Here is a 19843-nt window from a genome sequence, read left to right as displayed (position 1 = left end):
GCTTGGCACATAGTAAGTGCTTAACAAATACCATCATCATGGCCTAGTGGATAGAGCAGAGGTCTGGGAGTCAGAAGGTCATAGGTTCTAATCCCGGCTCTGCCACTCGTCTACTGTGTAACCTTGGGCAAGTCACTTCACTTCTCTGTACATCAGTTCCCTCATCTGTAAAATGGGGATTAAGACTGTGAGCCTTGTTTGGGACAGGGACTGTATCCAACCTGATTGCCCTGTATTTTCCCCAGCGCTTAAAACAGTGCCTGGCACATAATAAGCCCTTAATACATCATTATTATTATTCTCTGGGCCTCAGTTTCCTCATCTGTAAAATGGGGGATTAAATCCTACTCCCGCCTAGTTGGATTGTGAGCCTCATGGAGGACAGGGACTGCAAACCGCCTGATTATCTTTATCTACCCCCAACTTTTAGTAGGGTGCTTGGCATGTATTAAGGGCTTAAGAAGTACTGTAATTAACTAATTATGAGATTGAGAAACAAGGGGCAGACAAGCCAATGAAGGGAATGAAATGGCAAATGTAGCTAGGCTTCGACTTTCATAGCGGTTGGCAGACTTGGCTTCTTTCGAACAGGAGAGCACTCCCTGTTCAGGGCAGCACCACACCAAGTCCCCGGGCTTCTAAAAGCCGAGTTCTTTACGCATGGAACTTTAACGGAATAGTCGCTAAGGCAGAGGTTATTATTTCCATGACGGGCTTTCCGAACGCCACAGGAAGAGAATGGAAAACATCCATAACTGTAAAGATGAACGGTAACTTTTTTCTAAAGCTAAATAGGATGCTTAACGTTTACTGCTGCTCGGATCCCCCAAAATCTGTGGGCAGGACCGAGGACTTCCTTCATACAATGACTAATCAATCAATCAATGGTATTTACTGAGTGCTTGCTATGTGCTGAGCACCTTACTAAGCCATCGGGAGAGCACAGTACAAGAGAAGCAGAATGGCTTGGTGGATAGAATACGGGCCTGGAAATCAGAAGGATCTGGGTTCTATCCTGGCTCTGCCGCACGTCTGCTGAGTGACCTTGGGCAAGTCACTTCACTTCTCTGTGCCTCAATTCCCTCACCTGTAAAATGGGGATTAAATCCCCCTCTGTCCGATTTAGACTGTGAGCCCCGTGCAAGGATGGTGTTCAACCTGATTATCTTGTATCTACCCCAGCACTCAGACCAGTGCCTGACAGATACACAAAAAAAATACCAAAAAACAAAACAAAAAAACACATTCTCTGCCCACAACAAGCTTTGAGGCTAGATGGAGAAAGACAGACATGAATAGAAATAGATAAATTGTGGATGTAAGTACTGATTTAAGCAGAACAATGTCAAACACACCCAGGAGGGTTTCCCAAAAGCAGTTAGGTTTGGGTGGGGATCTCTTTTTAATCTGGGCACTAATTCCAATTCCATAATCATTGGCTGTCTATCACCTGCTGAAAGAGGACCGTGTTTTCCAAAGGAAATGAGATCACCTTTCAGCTTCCCTGACGGGGGGGGGGGGGTCACGTGCACAGAAGACCCCAGTGACACTTGGTCGGGTTTCCCTCCGCCCTGGCACATAGTAAGCGCTCAACAAATACCACAGTTATTTTGATGATGATAAAATGAACCCAGGCACCATTTTTTAAAGAACCCCATGTCTTGGGTAATTCAATAAGCTCCGGAACCCCAAAATGTGTAATTTAATACCTGACCTTCTTGGGGTCACCTAAAGTGAGACATCCCATTTCAGAAATGCTCTTCCTGAGCTATTGCCTAACTTCTATCAAGTTCAGACATAAAATATTTACCTTGGAGCAACCCAAACCCTAATTTATTCATCTGAGTCAGCGAACCACTCGCTCGGCCTTCTAATCTTTGGGCATTAAGTATGAGGTCGCCCCTTGCTGGGACGTTACAGAGGAAATGCGGGTACCAGACAATGTCTGGCGAGGGCTTGAGAAGCCATATTAAACGGACGGTTCCTGACTCAACCACCCAAAGAAGGTGAGGTCTCAGAGAACTTTCTTCTTCCCAATAAAACATACCGGGCCTGAACCAAGATCATCTGAGTCTTGCTGCTCCTTCTAAAACCTGATGATTCAGGTCCAGCACATAGAACAATGCTTGGCACATAGTAAGTGCTTAACAAATGCCATAATTAATATTATTATTATTAAACTCCCTCAACCTACACATCCTAAAGACCACCGTTCCTGTCTCCAGAGTCCTACTGAAATCATCTCCCCTCCAAGAGGCCTTCCCTGATCCCTCCCTTACCTCTTCGCCCTCCCGTCTGCACCGCCCAGGCATTGACCCTTCAATTACTTTGATTTTCACCCTGCTCTCATAGCACGCTTGTATGCCCAGATCCCTCTGTGACTGATTTTAATACCTGTCTCCCCTCTAGTCTGTCAGCTCCTTGTGGGCAGGGATGGTGTCTACCTACTCTATCAGACTATTCTTCTCAGAGCGCTTAATGCACACAATTGGCGCTCGATAAATACCATTGATTGATTTATCAAAACAGCCCCTAATCATTTCCCTGTCCCAGGGGTTTGTGCCTGCTCCTTGCTTCCTATTTTTGAAAGGAATCCTCCTAGCCCATCTCTCTCTTTTTTCCCCTAGGAAGCATCAGGATATTGAGGAAGAGTCAGGGGGCGGGGAGCATTCACGCACACACACAAGCAAACAGAGATGGAGCTTCAGAGAAAGACAGAGAGAGATGAAGAAGAGACGGCGAAGGAATAAGCCTCTTCCCTTGAATCAATCAATCAGTGGTATTTATGGAGCGCTCACTGTGTGCAGAGCACTGTACTAAGTGCCTGGGAGAGTAGAGAAGCAGTGTGGGTTAGTGGAAAGAGCACGGGCTTGGGAATCAGCCTCTGCCACTGTATGACCTTGGGTAAGTCACTTAACTTCTCTGTGCCTCAGTTACCTCACCTGTAAAATGGGGATTAAAACTGTGAGCCCCACCTGGGACAATGTGATTACCCTGTATCTACCCCAGTGCTTAGAACATAGTAAGTGCTTAACAAATACTATAATTATTATTATTACAATATAACAATATAAGAGTCAGTAGACACATTCCCTGCCCATAACAATCCTGGCTGTCTCTGGCACTTCCCTGCCTTCTTCCTTTATTCCCTCCCTCAGACTTTATGTGGATTTGTACAGTCAACTGTATAAACAGTTTATTTCTTCTGGCTACCCTATTTGTAAATATTTTTATGCCCATATCCCACATCAGAAATCGAAGCTCCATGTGGGCAGGGGACGTTCTGATGGAACTAGAAAAAGATCTCACTGCAAGGCCAGCTTACTCTCTCTGGGATTCTTAACAATTAAGAATACTAATAATGTTGGTATTTGTTAAGCGCTTACTATGTGCCGAGCACTGTTCTAAGCGCTGGGGTAGACACAGGGGAATCAGGTTGTCCCACGTGGGGCTCCCCGTCTTCATCCCCATTTTACAGATGAGGTAACTGAGGCACCGAGAAGTTAAGTGACTTGCCCAAAGTCACACAGCTGACAAGTGGCCAAGCCGGGATTCGAACCCATGACCTCTGCTTCCGAAGCCCACGCTCTTTTCACTGAGCCACGATACTAATTGATACTAATGCTACTACTAATAATAATAGTATTTATTAAGCACTTACCATGTGCCAAGCACTGTACTAAGCGCCGGGGTGGGCACAAGGTAATCAGGATCCCCATGGGCCTCAAGTCTAAGTGGGAAGAGAGGACAGCGATTGAATTTAAATTTGCTCTGCACGCATTAAGCCCTCAATAAATACGACTGAATGAATGCATTGTGCAGATAAGGAAACTGAGGCATAGAAAAGTGAAGTGACTTGCCCAAGGTCCTACAACAGGTAGGTGGTGGAACCAGGATGAGGACGCAGGTCCCCTGACTTCCAGACTCCTGCTCTCTCCACAGGGCCACAGTGCTTCTAAAACAGCTCAACATGACCACTGAGACAAGAGAAGGAAGCGATGCTCTCCACAGGGTGTGAAAGTGCTCAAAGATGCACCCAGGATAGCTGCAGATGAGCTCCAGAAAGGGTGGTGAAAGTTGTGAATTCTACCTTCGAGCAGCAGACCGCTTGCCCTCTCAACACATGTGACCGTGACCTCTCAGAGCTGTGGACCAGGAACAAGACAAAAGTACCACTCCAGCTCTCTGAACGATGGTTTGGAGAGCAATAATAAACATAATAACAATAATGATGGTATTTGTTAAGCGCTTACTATGTGTCAAGCACTGTTTTAAGCGCTGGGGTAGATCCAAGCTAATCAGGTCGGACACAGTCCCTGTCCCACATGGAGTTCATGGCCTTAATCTCCTTTAGAGAGAAGTGATTTGACAGCAGATGAGTGGCGGAACCAGGATTAGAACCCTGGTCCTTCTGACTGCCAGGCCCAAGCCCTCTCCACTAAGCAAAGTTCTAGCTACAAGAGAAATGGCAAATCGGGCCAGAAATAAACAACGGCTGGGATTTTCTAACCAGGGCACCTGATTGTTTCAGCTTTTTAAGGACTGCTCTGGAGATGTCAAGGCATCTCGTCTTACCTGGCGGCAATTCTGAATTCTTCACTTGCAGCCCCCCGTTTAATCCAAATCTTGTATAATGCAGACATTGTTAAGTTTACTTTCCCAAGCCTGACAGCCCAAAGATCTTTCTGCATGCCTGCCAGCACAACGAGAAAGGTTGTCTTTTCATTTGCGTAACGAACATCCTCCACCATTAAACCCATTGGACAGAATCCCAAGATCGTGCCGAAACGGCATTTTTCACCAGCCGGGGAACTGAGGCCCTAAGAGCAGATGCTCGTAATCTAAGTTAAACATTTCCCCATTGTACGATTCGAAGAGGAACACACGATGGAAGAATAAAGGTATATATGGGTGAATGGGTTTGTTTCCTTTATCAAATAACCGTAGGCCAAAGCCATGTGAGCTCTCTGGAGATCTCGAGAAAGAACTAATCCCGCATTCAGGGAATCTTTCAGATTGCGATGAAAGGACATTGTCCTGTCAAAGGAAGTTGTTGGTTCTAATAATCCCCCATCATCTATTTATCTTCTTACATTAGTCTCTTCTTTCCTTTCTAACACAGTTGGTGGTATCTCTCTAGTAGTGGTTTAATCCGTTATAATACTACTAACTTGTGCTCCAACGTACCACTTCCTGTCAACCTATTGATGCACTAGGGTAGCCGCGTGGCCTAGTGGAAAGAGCCTGAGCCTGGGAGTCAGAGGTCCTGGGTTCTAATCCCGGCTCCGCCGGTTGCCCGCTTTGTGACCCTGGGCAAGTCACATCTCTTCCCTGGGCCTCAGTTACCTCATCTGTCAAATGGAGATTAAGACTGTGAGCCCCATGTGGGACGGGGACTGTTTCCAACCTGCTCTGCTTGTGTCGATCCCAGCACTTAAGAAGGTGCTTGGCACACAGTAAGCGCTTAACAAATACCACCATGACTGTTATAAAATACCACCACTTCAGCTTCCTCAACTGTAAAATGGGAATTCAAAACCTGTCCCACCTGAACCCCACGTGGGGCAGGGACTATGTCTGGACATGATTATCTTGTATCTAGCCCAGTGTTTAGTACAGTGGCTGGCACATAGTAAGCTCTCAAATATTATTGTTATTACTGTTAGTTCCTCTGGACTGTAAACTTCCTCTAGACTGTAAGCTCATTATGGGTAGGAAATATGTCGACTAATTCTGTTGTAGTGTCCTCTCCCAAGCGCTTAGTACAGTGCTCTGTAAACAGTAAGTGCTCAATAAATACCACGGATTGATTGACTGATTGATTATTATTAGGGACAGGTGACCCATGAATAATGTAGTGTTTATTCATTCTTTCTAACACATTTATTGAGCACTGTGTGCAGAGTATTGTACTAAGTTCTTGGGAAAGTGCAATGCAACCATAAACAGTGACATTCCCTGCCCACAACGAGCTCACAGTCTAGATGGAGGGAACCAGACATCAATGCAAATAAATTAAATAATAATAATATTGGTATTTGTTAAGCTGACATAAGTGGTGTGGGGCTGGGAGAGGGGGGAGAGCAAAGGGAGCAAGTCAGGGTGACGCAGAAGGGAATGGGAGATGAAGAAAGGTGGGGCTTAGTCTGGGAAGGCCTCCCGGAGGAGATGGGCCCTTAACAAGTCTCTGAAGAGGTGGGGAGACCAGCTGTCCGTCGGATTTGAGGAGGCAGGACGTTCCAGGCCAGAGGTAGGATGAGGGTCGGGGTCGGCGGCCAGATAGGAAAGATGGAGGCACAGTGAGAAGGTTAGCACTTAGAGGAGCACAGTGTGCACGCTGGGTTGGAGAAGGAAAGAAGCGAGGTGAGATAGGAGGGGGGAAGGTGATGGAGTGCTTTAAAGCCAATGGTGAGGAGTTTGCGGTGGCAAAACTCTGCCATTTGTTTTGTTTTCTGTATTCTATTCCTGCCCTGCATCTCCCCCTCAACATGTCTCCTCCGTGGTGGTGGGGGACGAGGTGAGGAAAAGAAAAGAAGGGGGGGAAAAAAGTGGAGAAACAGGGGGACCCCAAGAGGACCCCCTTTCTGACACCGAGGTGTGGGTGCCATTCCAGCTGAGGGATGTCTGCACCCTAAAGATCAGGTCCACGTTGACTTAGCCTGTGGCTAAAGGCAACTTGGGCCCCTGGATTCTCAGTTTTCTTCCTTCCACCCCACCTTGGGGGCTGCCAAGCTTTTTTTCGCAGTCCAGAGAGACACCGTGTGTAGCAACGGGGCACCGAAAGCAGGGGGACAGGTGTTCCCGGGACACAAGAGAAGGCTACTCAACCCCTACACTCAGCTCAGACCCTGGGACTCGTAGTAAGCATTATACTCCTCACCGATCCCCTCTGAAAACGGACGGTTTGAATCTGTGACTAAACCCTTCTGAACCAATGAGTCATCACCTCTGAAGAAACTAATCTTTTAGTCAGTGCTGAGGACTTAAGAGCCTTTGGGGGAAAAAAGCTTTTCCCATCACTGACCTGTCATATCCTGCTACTAAAACTCTAGGAGAAGCAGCACGGCCCTAGTGGAAAGAGTTGGGCCTGGAAGTCAGAGGACCTGGGTTCTAATCCCGGCTCCGCCACTTATCGTTGGGCGATTTAGGAGAGTTACTTCACTTCTCTATACCTCAGTTACCTCCTCTGTGAAACGGGGATTAACACTGTGAGTTCCATGTGGGTCCAACCCGACTGGCTTGTATCAACTCCAACGCTTAGTAAAGTGCCTGGCAAATAGGGAGCGTTTAACAAATACCATGAAAAAAATATTCCCCATAATTAGATTCAGAACAGGTCCGGGGCTCTCAGCATCGTGCCCCTTCCTGGTTAAATGGCTCCAGGTGCTATCCATCTTTACTTGTTTCTGGGATTTACTTAGCCACTAATAGCTTTAATCCCAGGACACTCCGAGCTTCTCTTGGGCCGCACCCTCGTGGGCTTTGAAGGAAGGCTCTGAGTCGACGGAACATCCCCGGGACAAAACGTGGGCCCCGCGGGCTCCCAGATCCGAGCAAAAGGCCGGGCGAAAGTGGAGAACATAATTCAGAGGCGAAATAGCCACACCCTGCCCAAACCCGTGTCCTAAATACCTGGGATTGGGACAACACAAAGTAGCGCAAATTTAACAGTAAAAACAGCAAGTCCAAGGAATACATCATCTACCCCTCTCTCTGCACTGCCTTTCTTGGATCCTGTGCCCTGTGGGGAACCTTCACAGAAGAAGCCTTAACCCGATGCTTCTGTCATGCTTTAACCGGTCAGTCGGTCAATCGGATTGGAAGAGTTATAATAGTTTATCAATTGATTGATTCGTCCAACAATCCTTGGTATTTATTGAGTGCCTACCGTGTGAAGAGCACTGTACTAAGTGCTTGGGAAAATACAGTAAGATAGAGTAGGTAGATATGTATTCTGCCCAGAGTGAGCCAGCTGGGAGTTGGACATTTACAGGTAGGAGAAGGACAAATGATTGATCGATTGACGAGATATACGTCAATCTGCATTTCTGAAACCCCGGAAAACACATCTGTTTTTGGTCACCATGCCCATCACGCCCCAACCTCGTGCCCACCTCGAAGGCTGGCACTGCCCATCTTACCTTGTTATAGTACCGCACTTGAACCGAATGCCACTGACCGTCGCTGACCCCTCCGGAGACCGCCGGGGTGACCGTTGTCGTGGTCTCACCTGCAAGGCGGGAATTCAGATTCCCCAAGGAGAAACAATTACCATCCGCTCCGACTAACCCGGTTCCACAATCGGAAGAAGGAAATCTACCCGCTGTACCGATGACTCCAAACCCTAGGGAACCTATGGGCATTTGTGTGGTGCTGTGCTATGGGACAAGTTAATTTCCCCTTCTTGACATCTGCGGCTAGAACTTGAGAATTTTTTTTTTGAGAAAAAAAAAATCAGTCGTTACTTAAGCGTGACTCCGAGGGGTGGTCCACCCTCTGTGATTTCCTTAATTGTGTTCAGGATAAAAGTTGATCTGGATCGCTGGAACTGGAAGCTCGTTATGGGCAGAGGATGTGTCTGCTAATTCCGCTATATTGTCCTCCCCACTACACCGTGCAGTTTCTATTACGGCACCTCGTCCCTGCCCACAGCCTGATAAAAAGCTCAACTCCTCGAAGAACATTCCCGCCGAAAGCAGTGGCCGCCCCCCGGCCCTCAGTCTTCCCTACTCGTAATAATAAGCACTTACTGTGTGCCAGGTACTGTCCTAAACTCTAGGGTAGATTCAAGATAATCGGGTTGGATAGAGTCCCTGTCCCACCTGGGGCTCCCAGTTTTAAATGAGAAGCAGAGGATAGAACACGGGCCTGGGAGTGAGAAGGACTTGGATTCTAATCCCGGCTCTGCCACTCGTCTGCTGGGTGACCTTGGGCAAGTCATTTCACTTCTCTGGCCCTCAGTTCCCTCATCTCTACAATGGAGATTGAGACTGTGAGCCCCATGTGGGACAGGGACTGTGTCCAACCGATTTGCTTGTATCCATCCAGCGCTTAGTACAGTGCCTGGCACGTAAGTAAGTGCTTAACAAATACCATCATTATTATTATTAATCCCCATTTTACAGATTAGGAGAAGAAGCCCAGAGAAGTGAAATGACTTGCTCAAGGTCCCAAGGCAGACAGCGGCAGAGCCAGGATTAGAACCCAGGCCCTCTGACCTCTCAGGCCCAAGCGCTATGCACTAGGCCATGCTGTATCCCCATGGCTGCCTCTGGCCCTAGCCCGACTCCTCTAAATATGGCGATGCAGTCGAATGGGGCCAACACTCGCCCGAGGAACTGAGCTCCGTCCGTGAGCAGTAACTCCGGCGCTCTAACCCGCCGCACTTCTCCAGCTCTCTAATTACGTGGTCAAACTCTGAAGGCACGAGGAGAGACATCTCGCACCGCACACGCCCCCAGACAGGCCGGCAACGGCTCCAAATTGCAACTTGGCCCCGTGGCTAGGAAACGTGTGCCAACCCTGAGCGCAACAGCTTTAAAACTCGCTCCCTCATCGCCTACCTCCTCGGGGGGCTCCTTTCCGATTCAGGTTTCGACAGGCAGAGGGAGGTTGACAGAGAGCCACGCCGAAGTGGCTGAGCATGGGATCGCATCGTTTCAGCTCCTAATTTACCCTTCCCTCCACCTTGTAAAAATGACTCTACTGTGAGTATTCAAAAAGAGAAATGAAACACCCCAGTTGAAAAGCTTCAAAGGGCTGAGGAGCGGCACTTCCGACGTTTCGACAGGCCTGGCCCGATGCAGCTTCACCATATTGGGTCTGGCCTCTCTCGGAGCGGATTTAATAATAACAACAACAACAGTAATCATCATCACCATTATAAATGTGGTGTTAAGTGCTTACTACGTGCCAGATGTTGCACTAAGCACTGGGGTAGATATGACGTAATCGGGTTGGACATGATCCCTGTCCCATATGGGGCTCACAGTCTTAATTCCCATTTTACAGATGAGGAAACTGAGGCACAGAGAAGTGAAGTGATTTGCCCAAGGCCATACAGCAGACAAATGGTGGAACTGGGATTAGAACCCAGGTCCTTCTGACTCCTAGGTCAAGCTTTATCCATGCTTCACCCACTACACCATGTTGCTTCCTGATTAGTCAGTCAGTCAACTGTATCTACTGAGCATTTACTGTGTGTAGAGCACTGTACTAAGCCCTTGGGAGAGTACAATACAATAATAAACAGACACATTCCCTTAGGCTGGAGGCAGGGTCAGGTTGACCTCCCCCAGCCCCAAGAAGGGGTTTTTTTAAGGCTGTTGTGGGCATCACTGAGCCACCAGGGCATCCTTAGCAGGGTCAGACAGCAGCTCACGTCCCAGGCTTCCAGTAGAAATGCACCATTTTCTGAGGGAGTGGGGCGGCTCTTTTCAGCTTTATACTGAGGCCCGGAGGCGTGAAGTGACTTGCCTAAGGTCACACAGCAGGAAAGAGGCAGATCCTAATAAAGCCCTGTGACGCTTAAGACTCCGGCAGAGTCGATACCGGCAGAGTCCAGGATTTGGTATTTGACAAAGGTAAAAGGATCCCGGGAGGAACCGTTTAATAGTTGCTCACCCGGACGGCTTCCTGGCTTTTTACGTTAGAGATAGAGCATCCGACAACCCATCAGTCGTATTTATTGAACGCTTAGTGTGTGAAGATCACTGTACTAAGTGCTTGGGAGAGCACAATATACCAATATAACAGACACACTTCCTGACCACAATGAGATGACAGTCTAGAGGGGGAGACAGACAGTGGTATAAATAAATCAATTTCAGATATGGACATGAGTACTGTGAGGCTGGGAGAGGGGGTTGAGTAAAGGGAACAAGTCAGGGCGACACAGAAGGGAAGAAGGGAGTGGGAGAAAGAGAAAAGAGGGCTTAGTCAAGGAATAAAGGGAGAAAACCAGGATGACGCAGAAGGGAGCGGGAGACGAGGGCTTAGTCAGGGAAGGCTCCTAACTCTCCCCTCCCCGACCTTAAGTTTCCCTCTAGTAATTCATTACCCAAAGTCTTCTTGAACCTGCCTTGTAATGTTTCTCCTGCCCGTCTTTCCCATGGGAACACATTCCCTATTCTTACCTCCCACTGGGTGATGGAACACTTCCATTTAGTCGGCTTGACCCTCCTACTTTCAGGCTGAGCGGTTTGCCTCCTCAATCTCAGGTTGTGGGATCTGATGCACCCCAATTTAGGGTTCCCCCTGCTCACCCCAGGCCTGGTTTTCTAAACTTCCCCTTCCAGCTGGAACAGTCCACCACGAAGACACTGTTCCTATGCTAGGAAAGAATCCTGAAGCCAGTTTTCATTCTGAGAAGCAGCGTGGCCAAGTGGATAGATCACGGGCCCGAGAGTCAGAAGGACCTGGGTTCTAATCCCGGCTCTCCGCTTGTCTACTGTGGGACCTCAGGCACGTCACTTCACTACTCTGTGCCTCAGTTACCTCATCTGTTCAATGGGGATTAAGAAAGTGAGCCCCATGTGGGACAGGGACTGTGTCCAACTTGATTAGCCGGTGTATTCCCCAGTGCTAAGGACAGAGCTTGACATAGAGTAAGTGCTTAACAAATACCATCACATTTTTAAAATTTCTTCCTTCGCACTGACTCTATTTGTGCATCTGCTATTCGGTTGTGCCTGAAACTGCCTAATTTCCAAGGGGCCTTTCATGCCTGTGTAATCTGGCCCACAATTAAACACAGGCACAGAAAGAAAGGCCACAGCCTGGCACTTGGCCATCTTGGGATATGTCCAGCCCTCACCCAGCATCCAGAAATTGAGCTGGAGAGGACAAGGCCAAAACCTGAAACTCTAATTTCTCCCCAGAACCAGAAGGACTGGGGTATCTCATGTATCTCCCCAAAAATCTGCGAGCCCCATGAGGGGCAGGGACCGCGTCCAACCTGATTAGCTTGTATCTACCTCAGCTCTTAGAAAAGTGCCTGGCACATAGTAAGTGCTTAACAAATACCATAAAAAAAATAACCAGGGCAGCAAATTGCACAGCCCTGAGTCAATCTTCTACCCAAGGATATGGGGTTATGTCAACTCAGGATGTAAACTGAAGTTCCAGGAAAACCATGTCTTTCAAACAGAACTCAGACTACTCGGGGCATTTCACCCAAAGAACGCTGTTGGCTACCAAATTATAATTACAGTACTTGTTAAGTGCTTACTATGTGCCAAGCACGGTTCTAGGCACTGGGGTAGATACAAAGTAATCAGGTTGTCCATTGTGGGGCTCACACTTTTAATGCCCATTTTGCAGATGAGGTAACTGAGGCATAGAGAAGTTAAGCGACTTGCCCAAGGTCACACAGCAGACAAGTGGCGGAGCCAGAATTAGAACCCATGGCCTTTGACTCCCAAGCCTGGGCACTTCCCACTAAGCCACGCTGCTTCTCTCACCATGATAATAATAATAATAATGTTGGTATTTGTTAAGCGCTTACTATGTGCAGAGCACTGTTCTAAGCGCTGGGGTAGATACAGGGTAATCAGGTTGCCCCACGTGAGGCTCACAGTTAATCCCCATTTTACAGATGAGGTAACTGAGGCACAGAGAAGTGAAGTGACTTGCCCACAGTCACACAGCTGACAAGTGGCAGAGCCGGGAATCGAACCCATGACCTCTGACTCTGAAGCCCGGGCTCTTTCCACTGAGCCACGCTGCTTCCCCATCCTCCCGGCACCGCAAAGCAAACGCTAAGTACAATCAACGCAAGCACAATAACTTGCCATAACTCAATCAGTCAATCCATCGAAGTTATCCACTGACTATTTGTTCAGGGTGAAATGCAGGACTTTAGAGTTCGGGATAATATGACAAAACCAAGATACAGGTTCTTTGCCCCTAAGACCTAGGAGGTAGAGGGTCAAATAAAAATGATTTGTACACAATGGGGGCAGGAGGAAGAACAAGGACAATTATGGTAATATTAATTGTGGTATTTGATAAGCGCTTACTCTGTGTTAAACAGTGTTCTAAGCACTGGGGAAGGTACAGGTTAATCAGGCTGGACACATTGCCTGTCCCACATTGGGCTCACGGTCTATGCAGAAGGGAGAACAGGCACTGAATCCCCATTTCGCAGTTGAGGAAACTGAGTCACAGAAAAGTAAAGTGACCTGCCCAAGGTCACCCACTGCAGGTAAGTGGCAGATCTGGGATTAGAACCCAGATTCCCTGACTCTCAGGCCTGTGCTCTTTCCACTAGGCCAAGCTGGCATATTGTTATTACAATAAAAATAATAAAATGTCAACATTATGTTAGACTTTTGATGGCTAAAACGGGAAATTAATTTTTACTAATCATTCTGACGAAGTGGCTAGGATTGGGCCCATTCTAAAAACACAAAAACTCTGGGACAGGAAGGGGGAGGGAGGGGGGAGTTGTGACACATTGATACCTTCAGTGTTAGAACTGAACTGTTCCTTGGACCTATGGCAAGAATGTACGATCAGACCGTACTCAGCCAATTAAATCTCTCCCTTCCTCCTCTCTTTCATTCTTTCAATCACATTTATTCATTCCTCTCCATACCTCTCTCCTCCTCCCCAAATGTTCAGCACAACTAGTTCAAAAGGAAAGCAGAGCCCTTTGTCCTGGGCCTACAACTCTTTCTGATACGTTTTAACCACACTGTCCATTTTCAAACAACAATTCAAGTTGTGTCTTCATCAGGCAAGATCCGCGCTCTTGTTTAATAGCGCCGGGGTGTGCGGGCTCCTTTTAATATAAGATCCATACTCTCGTTTAACTTCGCCTTGGCGTCTGGGCTCTTACGATACAAGATTCATCGTCCCGCGCGGATAGGCCGTGGTGACGAGGGGAAAGATTTAAAGCCGTTTTAGGGAACGGGGCTGGTCCGGGAAGCTCAGGAGAGATGACTGGGAAAGGTAGCCAAAGAAATGCCTTACCTGCCGAGAACGTAAGTTGGATTTGCTCTTCGATGATCTCCAGAGCAATAAAGTCATGCTTCTCATTGAAACGTCCATTGTATAGAAGAAGAGCGTTTCTCTCCCGGGTAGCAAACCTGGAATACAAAGGCAGGCCCACATTTCATGTTTAATGAGCTCCCAACTGACGGGTTTACAATCAGTTCTCTCGGAGAAAAGAGGCCGCCTACCAATGACAACTCTCACTGGACAGGGCCGAAGAATGAGCTATTGTGCTTCGGGAAATGAATGGCGGTTTAAGCTTTCAGCCCAGCCATTGGCTATTCTTCCCACTGAACCCTGACAGGCCATAAAAACGGATTGGTGATGTGCTTTCTGGAAGTAGCAAATCATAAAATCTACAAGGGAATGTGGCCAAGGCACTGTAAACAATTTGCAGGGGGGTTCGCCCCTAGGGCTTATGACTCCCAAATCATTATTTGGTCAACTAAAAAACCGGGCTCTAACTGCTGAACTAGAATTTTTATTTGCTAGCTTTTTTCTTGAGTGACAATCTCCTGCGAAGGACATCTTTGGGATGTTCGGCATTTCACGAGGAAGCATAGCTAAAGCTAAACAAAAGCCAAGAAAGACGGATACCTTCGTAAAAGCTGACACAATGTTTTTTTAGGGGGGGTTGGCTGGGGGAATTTGAATTTCAGCAAAAATGAATTCTGACACATTTGATAAACTTCCAGACTCCTTTAACAGTGACTTCCTCTCTATAAGTTCTATTGCTCAGCCAAGAGCTAGAGAGTACCAGTGGTCTCCTTGGTTTTCTTCATTGCTGGACCTATTCCAAATCCTAGAGGACTAATAATAATAATAAATAATAATAAAAATGGTGGCATTTAAGCGCTTACTATGTGCCAGGCACTGTACTAAGCACTAGGGTGGACACAGCAAATCAGATTGGACATGGGGCCTGTCCCATATGGCGTCAGAGTCTTATGTGCCATTTTACAGATGAGGGAATTAAGGCCCAGAGGAGTGAAGTGACTTGTCCCAGGTCATCCAGTCGACAAGTGGTGGTGCTGGAATTAGAACCCAGGTCCTTCTGCCTCCCAGGTCTGGGCTCTATCCACTAGGCCCAACTCCTTCTCTAAAACAGCTCTTGAGTTCATCAATCCTGTAGTCTCCATGGGTCTGAAGGAGTGGGGCGTGTAGAGGAGGCGGGCTGTGTGCCCACTTCCCAGAGGGAGGCGGGGCAGAGGCAGACCCGGGTTACGGGGAAATGGGCCTCGGCCAGAGGCTGGCGCCGTCAGCCAAGATATCTTGGCGGTGGCACATGGGCTAATTCTGGCCCCCACCTACTGCGACAAAATCATATTCATAATGCGAGAAATGAAGCCTGTGTGACTTTAGGTGGAAACATAATCTATGAATGACACAGGGCATTGGGAAATCCATCTCCCATTGTGGGAAAATTGCCTATTGGAATGTTAAATACACTAATTTCAAATAGCTTATGGCAGAACTAATTAGTTTCTGTTAGGACAAACCCGTCCTTAATACACAGACCCCCCAGTAGGATACAAGGAACTCAGTTTAGCTAAATATGATGCTTCCTGGGTAGAAATTTCCTTCATCATACTGACATAATTGCTACTAATTTCCCCTAGGACTTGAAACCAAAAGCCAGAGCACATGGGAACTATCTTGAAACTCGTGGTAAGTGGGTTCTGGGTCACTAGTGAGTCCTAGTGGGTTTTGTGTGTGTGTGTGTGTTTGTGCGTGAGGAGATAGAGAGAGAGAGAGATGGTAAAACAACCTCCATTATCCATGATAAAAGAACAACTAGAGGACATAAGGAACAGCTTGCTGGGTCCACGTGGCCAATCAGGTTGGACACGATCCCTGTCCCGCATGGGGCTCACAAGTCTCAATCCGCATTTTACAGATGAGGTAACTGAGGCACTGAGAAGTGACTAGCCAAGGTCACAGAGCAGACAAGTGGCAAAGTCGGGATTAGAAACCATGGCCTTCTGACTCCCGGGCCCGTGCCCAAATCCACTATGCCATGCAGCTTCTCCTCATCCACCGTCAAGGCTGGGGCTTATTGTGGACAGTGAACGTGTCTACTAACTATTATTTTGTACTCTCCCAAGGGTGTAGTACAGTGCTCTGCACAATAAGCTCTCGATAAATTCTACTGATCGAATGACTGACCACTTAACACCTCTAAAGTTCCACTCTGTCTTCCCAAACTTTCCCTCATTCTCATTGTGGGCAGGGAAGATATCTACCAACTCTGTTATACTGACTCTCCCAAGAGATTAGTAGATTGCTCTAAACACAGTAAGTTCTCAATAAATTCTACTGGTTGATTGATTTGCCATTGGCCTATGATTTGCAGGAATCACACTAATCAGACTGTAAGCTTGTTTTGGGCAGGGAATGTGTCCACCCATTCTATTATACATACTCTCCTGAGTACTTAACATAGTGCTCTGCACATAGTAAGCGCCCCCAAAATAGGATTGACTGATAACCTATTGCGGTTGGCTCAATGGATAATTGATTCAAATCCTCTTGAACCTTCATATACTTTCTGCCTGCACAGCTTCCAATGGGGAACAATTCCATACGCTCAGAGAAGCAGCGTGGCTCAGTGGAAAGAGCCCGGGCTTGGGAGTCAGAGTTCATGGGTTTGAATCCCGGGTCTGCCACTTGTCAGCTGTGTGACTGTGGGCAAGTCACTTCACTTCTCTGTGCCTCAGTGACCTCATCTGTAAAATGGGGATTAAGACTGTGAGCCTCACGTGGGACGACCTGATTACCCTGTATCTACCCCAGCGCTTAGAACAGTGCTCTGCACATAGTAAGCGCTTAACAAATACCACCATTATTATTATTGTCTGCTTCCCCTTTCAGGGTGGCACCTGGAGAGTTTCCAGTCCTCTACCAGTCTCGGCTACGGGAGAAAAAGTCAAGCAGAGGCCTGTCCATTCCATTCCTAGCTTGGGCAGCGGCTAGCGAGTGGCAGGCCATCGGCTATAAGTCAAAACTCACCCGTGCTGGGCAGCAGCGGCACGGGAGAGAGTCAAGGGCGGAGACTCGAGTTTACTGCGCGGAAGGAGGCGATGGAAAAACACTTCCGTATTTTTACCAAGAAAACTCTCTGGATACACAACCAGAACAATTGCAGATGGACAGCGGGCTGTACTGGGAGAGATGTGTCCGTGGCGTCGCTACGGGTCGGAAACGACTCAACGGCATAAGACAAGACAAGACCGTCTGCTTGGAAGAAATAAGAGGGAAGAGAGGGACAGAACAGGGTGGAGAGAAGGAAGGGAAAGAAGAGATTCATGGAAGAGGAATGGGAAAAAATCATCATGTTATTTACTGAGCACTTATTGTGTACAGAGCACTGCATTAAGCGCTTGGGATAGTACAATGCAACAGAGTTGGTAGGCACATTTCCTGCCCACCAGCAGCTTCCAGAGCACTTAGAACAACGCTCTGCACCCAGAAGGAGCTCAATAGGTACTAGTAACTGACTGATTGAAGAGCAAAATAGAGGACAGCAGATGAGAAGGGAGGGAAAGGGGAAGAAAATCCCCAGAACGGCAGCTGCCCCATTCCTTTCTCAATAAATGATATTTATCGGACAGTCGATTTAGATGTATGGTGGGTGTGGCGTCCTCCACTGGTCTACTTTATTTCTTTATTTATAATCTACTTTATTTCAAGTTACGGAAGCCCGTCGGCTCCTAAAGGACTGCACATGGTTTTTGGCTGCTAAAGAAACAGTGTGGCCTAGTGGCAAGAGCACAGGTTTGGGAATCAGAGGATGTGGGTTCTAATCCCGGACTCGTCACTTGTCTGCTATGTGACCTTGGGCAAGTCACTTAACTTCTCTGTGCCTCAGTTACCTCATGTGTAAAATGGAGATTAAGACCGTGAGCCCCACGTGGGACAACCTGATCACCTTGTATCTACCCCAGCGCTCAGGACAGTGCTTGACACATAGCAAGCGCTTAACAAATTCCGTCATCATTATTATTAAAGATGAAGAGATTCTGCCAGCAGGAATACGTCAGAGAAGCAGCGTGGCCTCGTGGAAAGAGCTCAGGCCTGGGAGTCAGAGGACCTGGATTCTAATCCTGGCTCCCGCACTTGTCTGCTGTGTGTTCTTGGGAAATTCGCTTCTCTGAGCCTCAGCTAACTCATCTGGAAAATGGGGATTAAGACTGTGCACACCATGTGGGACTTGGACTAGCTCCAACCTGATTCTTGTACCTACCCTAATGCTCAGTACAGTGCCTGACTCATAGTAAGCACTTAACATATACCGTTGAAAAAAAAAAGCACTGAAATATGCTCTGAACACATAATGCACCTAAAGCAACGCCAACATCCATACTACCTACTACTAGAAAGCCATCAATAAACATGTTGGACATTCTTAAAACACTTTTATCTTTCCTTTTCCAAGCTAATCAGGTCAGGCACTGCCCATGTCCCTCATGGGACTCACAGTCTTAATCCCCATTTTACAGATGAGGGCGCTGAGGCTGATATCGCCGAACTTATTTTTCCTGAATGCTTTTTGTATTTCTCTTCTTTCTTGTCTTCTGTCAACGAGCCTGCTAGCTTCCAGACCTGTTCTTTCCTGGCGACCTTCAAGGCCCCGACTCACCCTTCCAACTCCAGAAAACCCCCTGAAGATCTCCCTGAAATAAAGCGGCGGGGGGATAAGAAAGAGCCTCGTGGCGGGGGGAAAAGGGGGTGTCAGGGATGATTCAGACATCTGGACATAACTGAATTCCTGTCAGCCCTCGGCCTCAAGGGTGACTCTCCGTCGGAACTCGGCCTGGCCGCAGCCCGGGTGGCGACACTTACATGAGAGAGAGGGTGAAGTGAAAACGTTGTCGTAAGCCCTTGAAGGTGACGAAGGACTGTGGGGGGAAGCTCCTGGTGGTCATCTCGCAGTAGGGTCTCTCGAACTCTCCGGGAGGGCACTCGCACTTGAAGCCTCCGATGAGCAAATTGACGCAGGTGCCTCCGTTCTTACACAGGCCTGGGGCACAGCGGCCGGACCGTGCGTTCACATCACAGGAGTCGCCTGGGAGGAGGGATAAACAAAAGGCACACGGGTTCGTCAGATCGAGGCACGCGGGGCTGGGAAGACCGAGAACTGCAAGTGTGACACCCTTCTTCATTACATTCTCGATCGAAAGGGCGTCCCCTGAGGAGATGGTGCAAGGCCCATGTACGGAGGTTAAAAACCAGACTGAAATGGCTTCTGATCCCAGCTCCGCCACATACCTGCTGTATAAGAAGACATTTAGCTTTTTTGGGCCTCAGTTCCCTTATCTGGAAAATGGGGATTAAGACTGTGAGACCCACGTGAGACATGGACCATGTCCAACCTGTTTAGCTTGCATTTACCCCAGTGTTTAGTACAGTTATCGGCACACAGTAAGCGCTTAACAGATACCATAAAAAAGAACTTTAAAAAGAAGAAACTCAAGACTTGCTCCATCTACTTTCCCTCAGTATTCTTGGCGGCCTAAAACCTCAGTGGCTTAAATATTTCCAGCCATGCTCATGATGATCTACCTAGCTCTGTATTGACTTAATTATAATAGTAATAATAATAACTGGTGTGTGTGCATGTATTTTATCTTTCCTTTTTTATCCTTTGGAAAGGAATGAAACAGATTCCAACATTCTCGAGGGCAAATGTCAACATCTGAGATTTGTCATCCTCCTCCCTCTCCGATCCTCGATCTTCCCGCGATTCCCACTATATTTATCTATCCCGTCCCCCAGAGACTGTAAGCTCCTTGTGGGCTGGGAACCTGTGTTTTGCTTCTGCTGTCCTTTCGTAATTCATTCAGAAGTA

The 19843-nt window shown here is 47.6% G+C and overlaps 1 protein-coding gene across 1 annotated transcript in view; it reads right to left on the bottom strand.

The window, feature by feature from the left end:
- Nucleotides 1-19843, bottom strand: part of CELSR1 (cadherin EGF LAG seven-pass G-type receptor 1) — a 153915-nt gene that overhangs the window by 55087 nt on the left and 78985 nt on the right. Inside the window, exons 3-5 of the mRNA XM_029078689.1 lie at nt 18838-19060; nt 13975-14090; nt 8142-8230 (exon numbers count right to left, since the gene is read on the bottom strand). Of these exons, the coding sequence (XP_028934522.1) occupies nt 8142-8230; nt 13975-14090; nt 18838-19060 (428 nt within the window). The remainder of the gene's footprint in view (nt 1-8141; nt 8231-13974; nt 14091-18837; nt 19061-19843) is intronic.

This window comes from Ornithorhynchus anatinus, chromosome 14 (genome assembly GCF_004115215.2).
Source record: "Ornithorhynchus anatinus isolate Pmale09 chromosome 14, mOrnAna1.pri.v4, whole genome shotgun sequence".
NCBI lineage: Eukaryota > Metazoa > Chordata > Mammalia > Monotremata > Ornithorhynchidae > Ornithorhynchus > Ornithorhynchus anatinus.
Note: the sequence above shows the minus strand (reverse complement) of the source record. Positions and strands in the feature narration are given on the sequence as shown.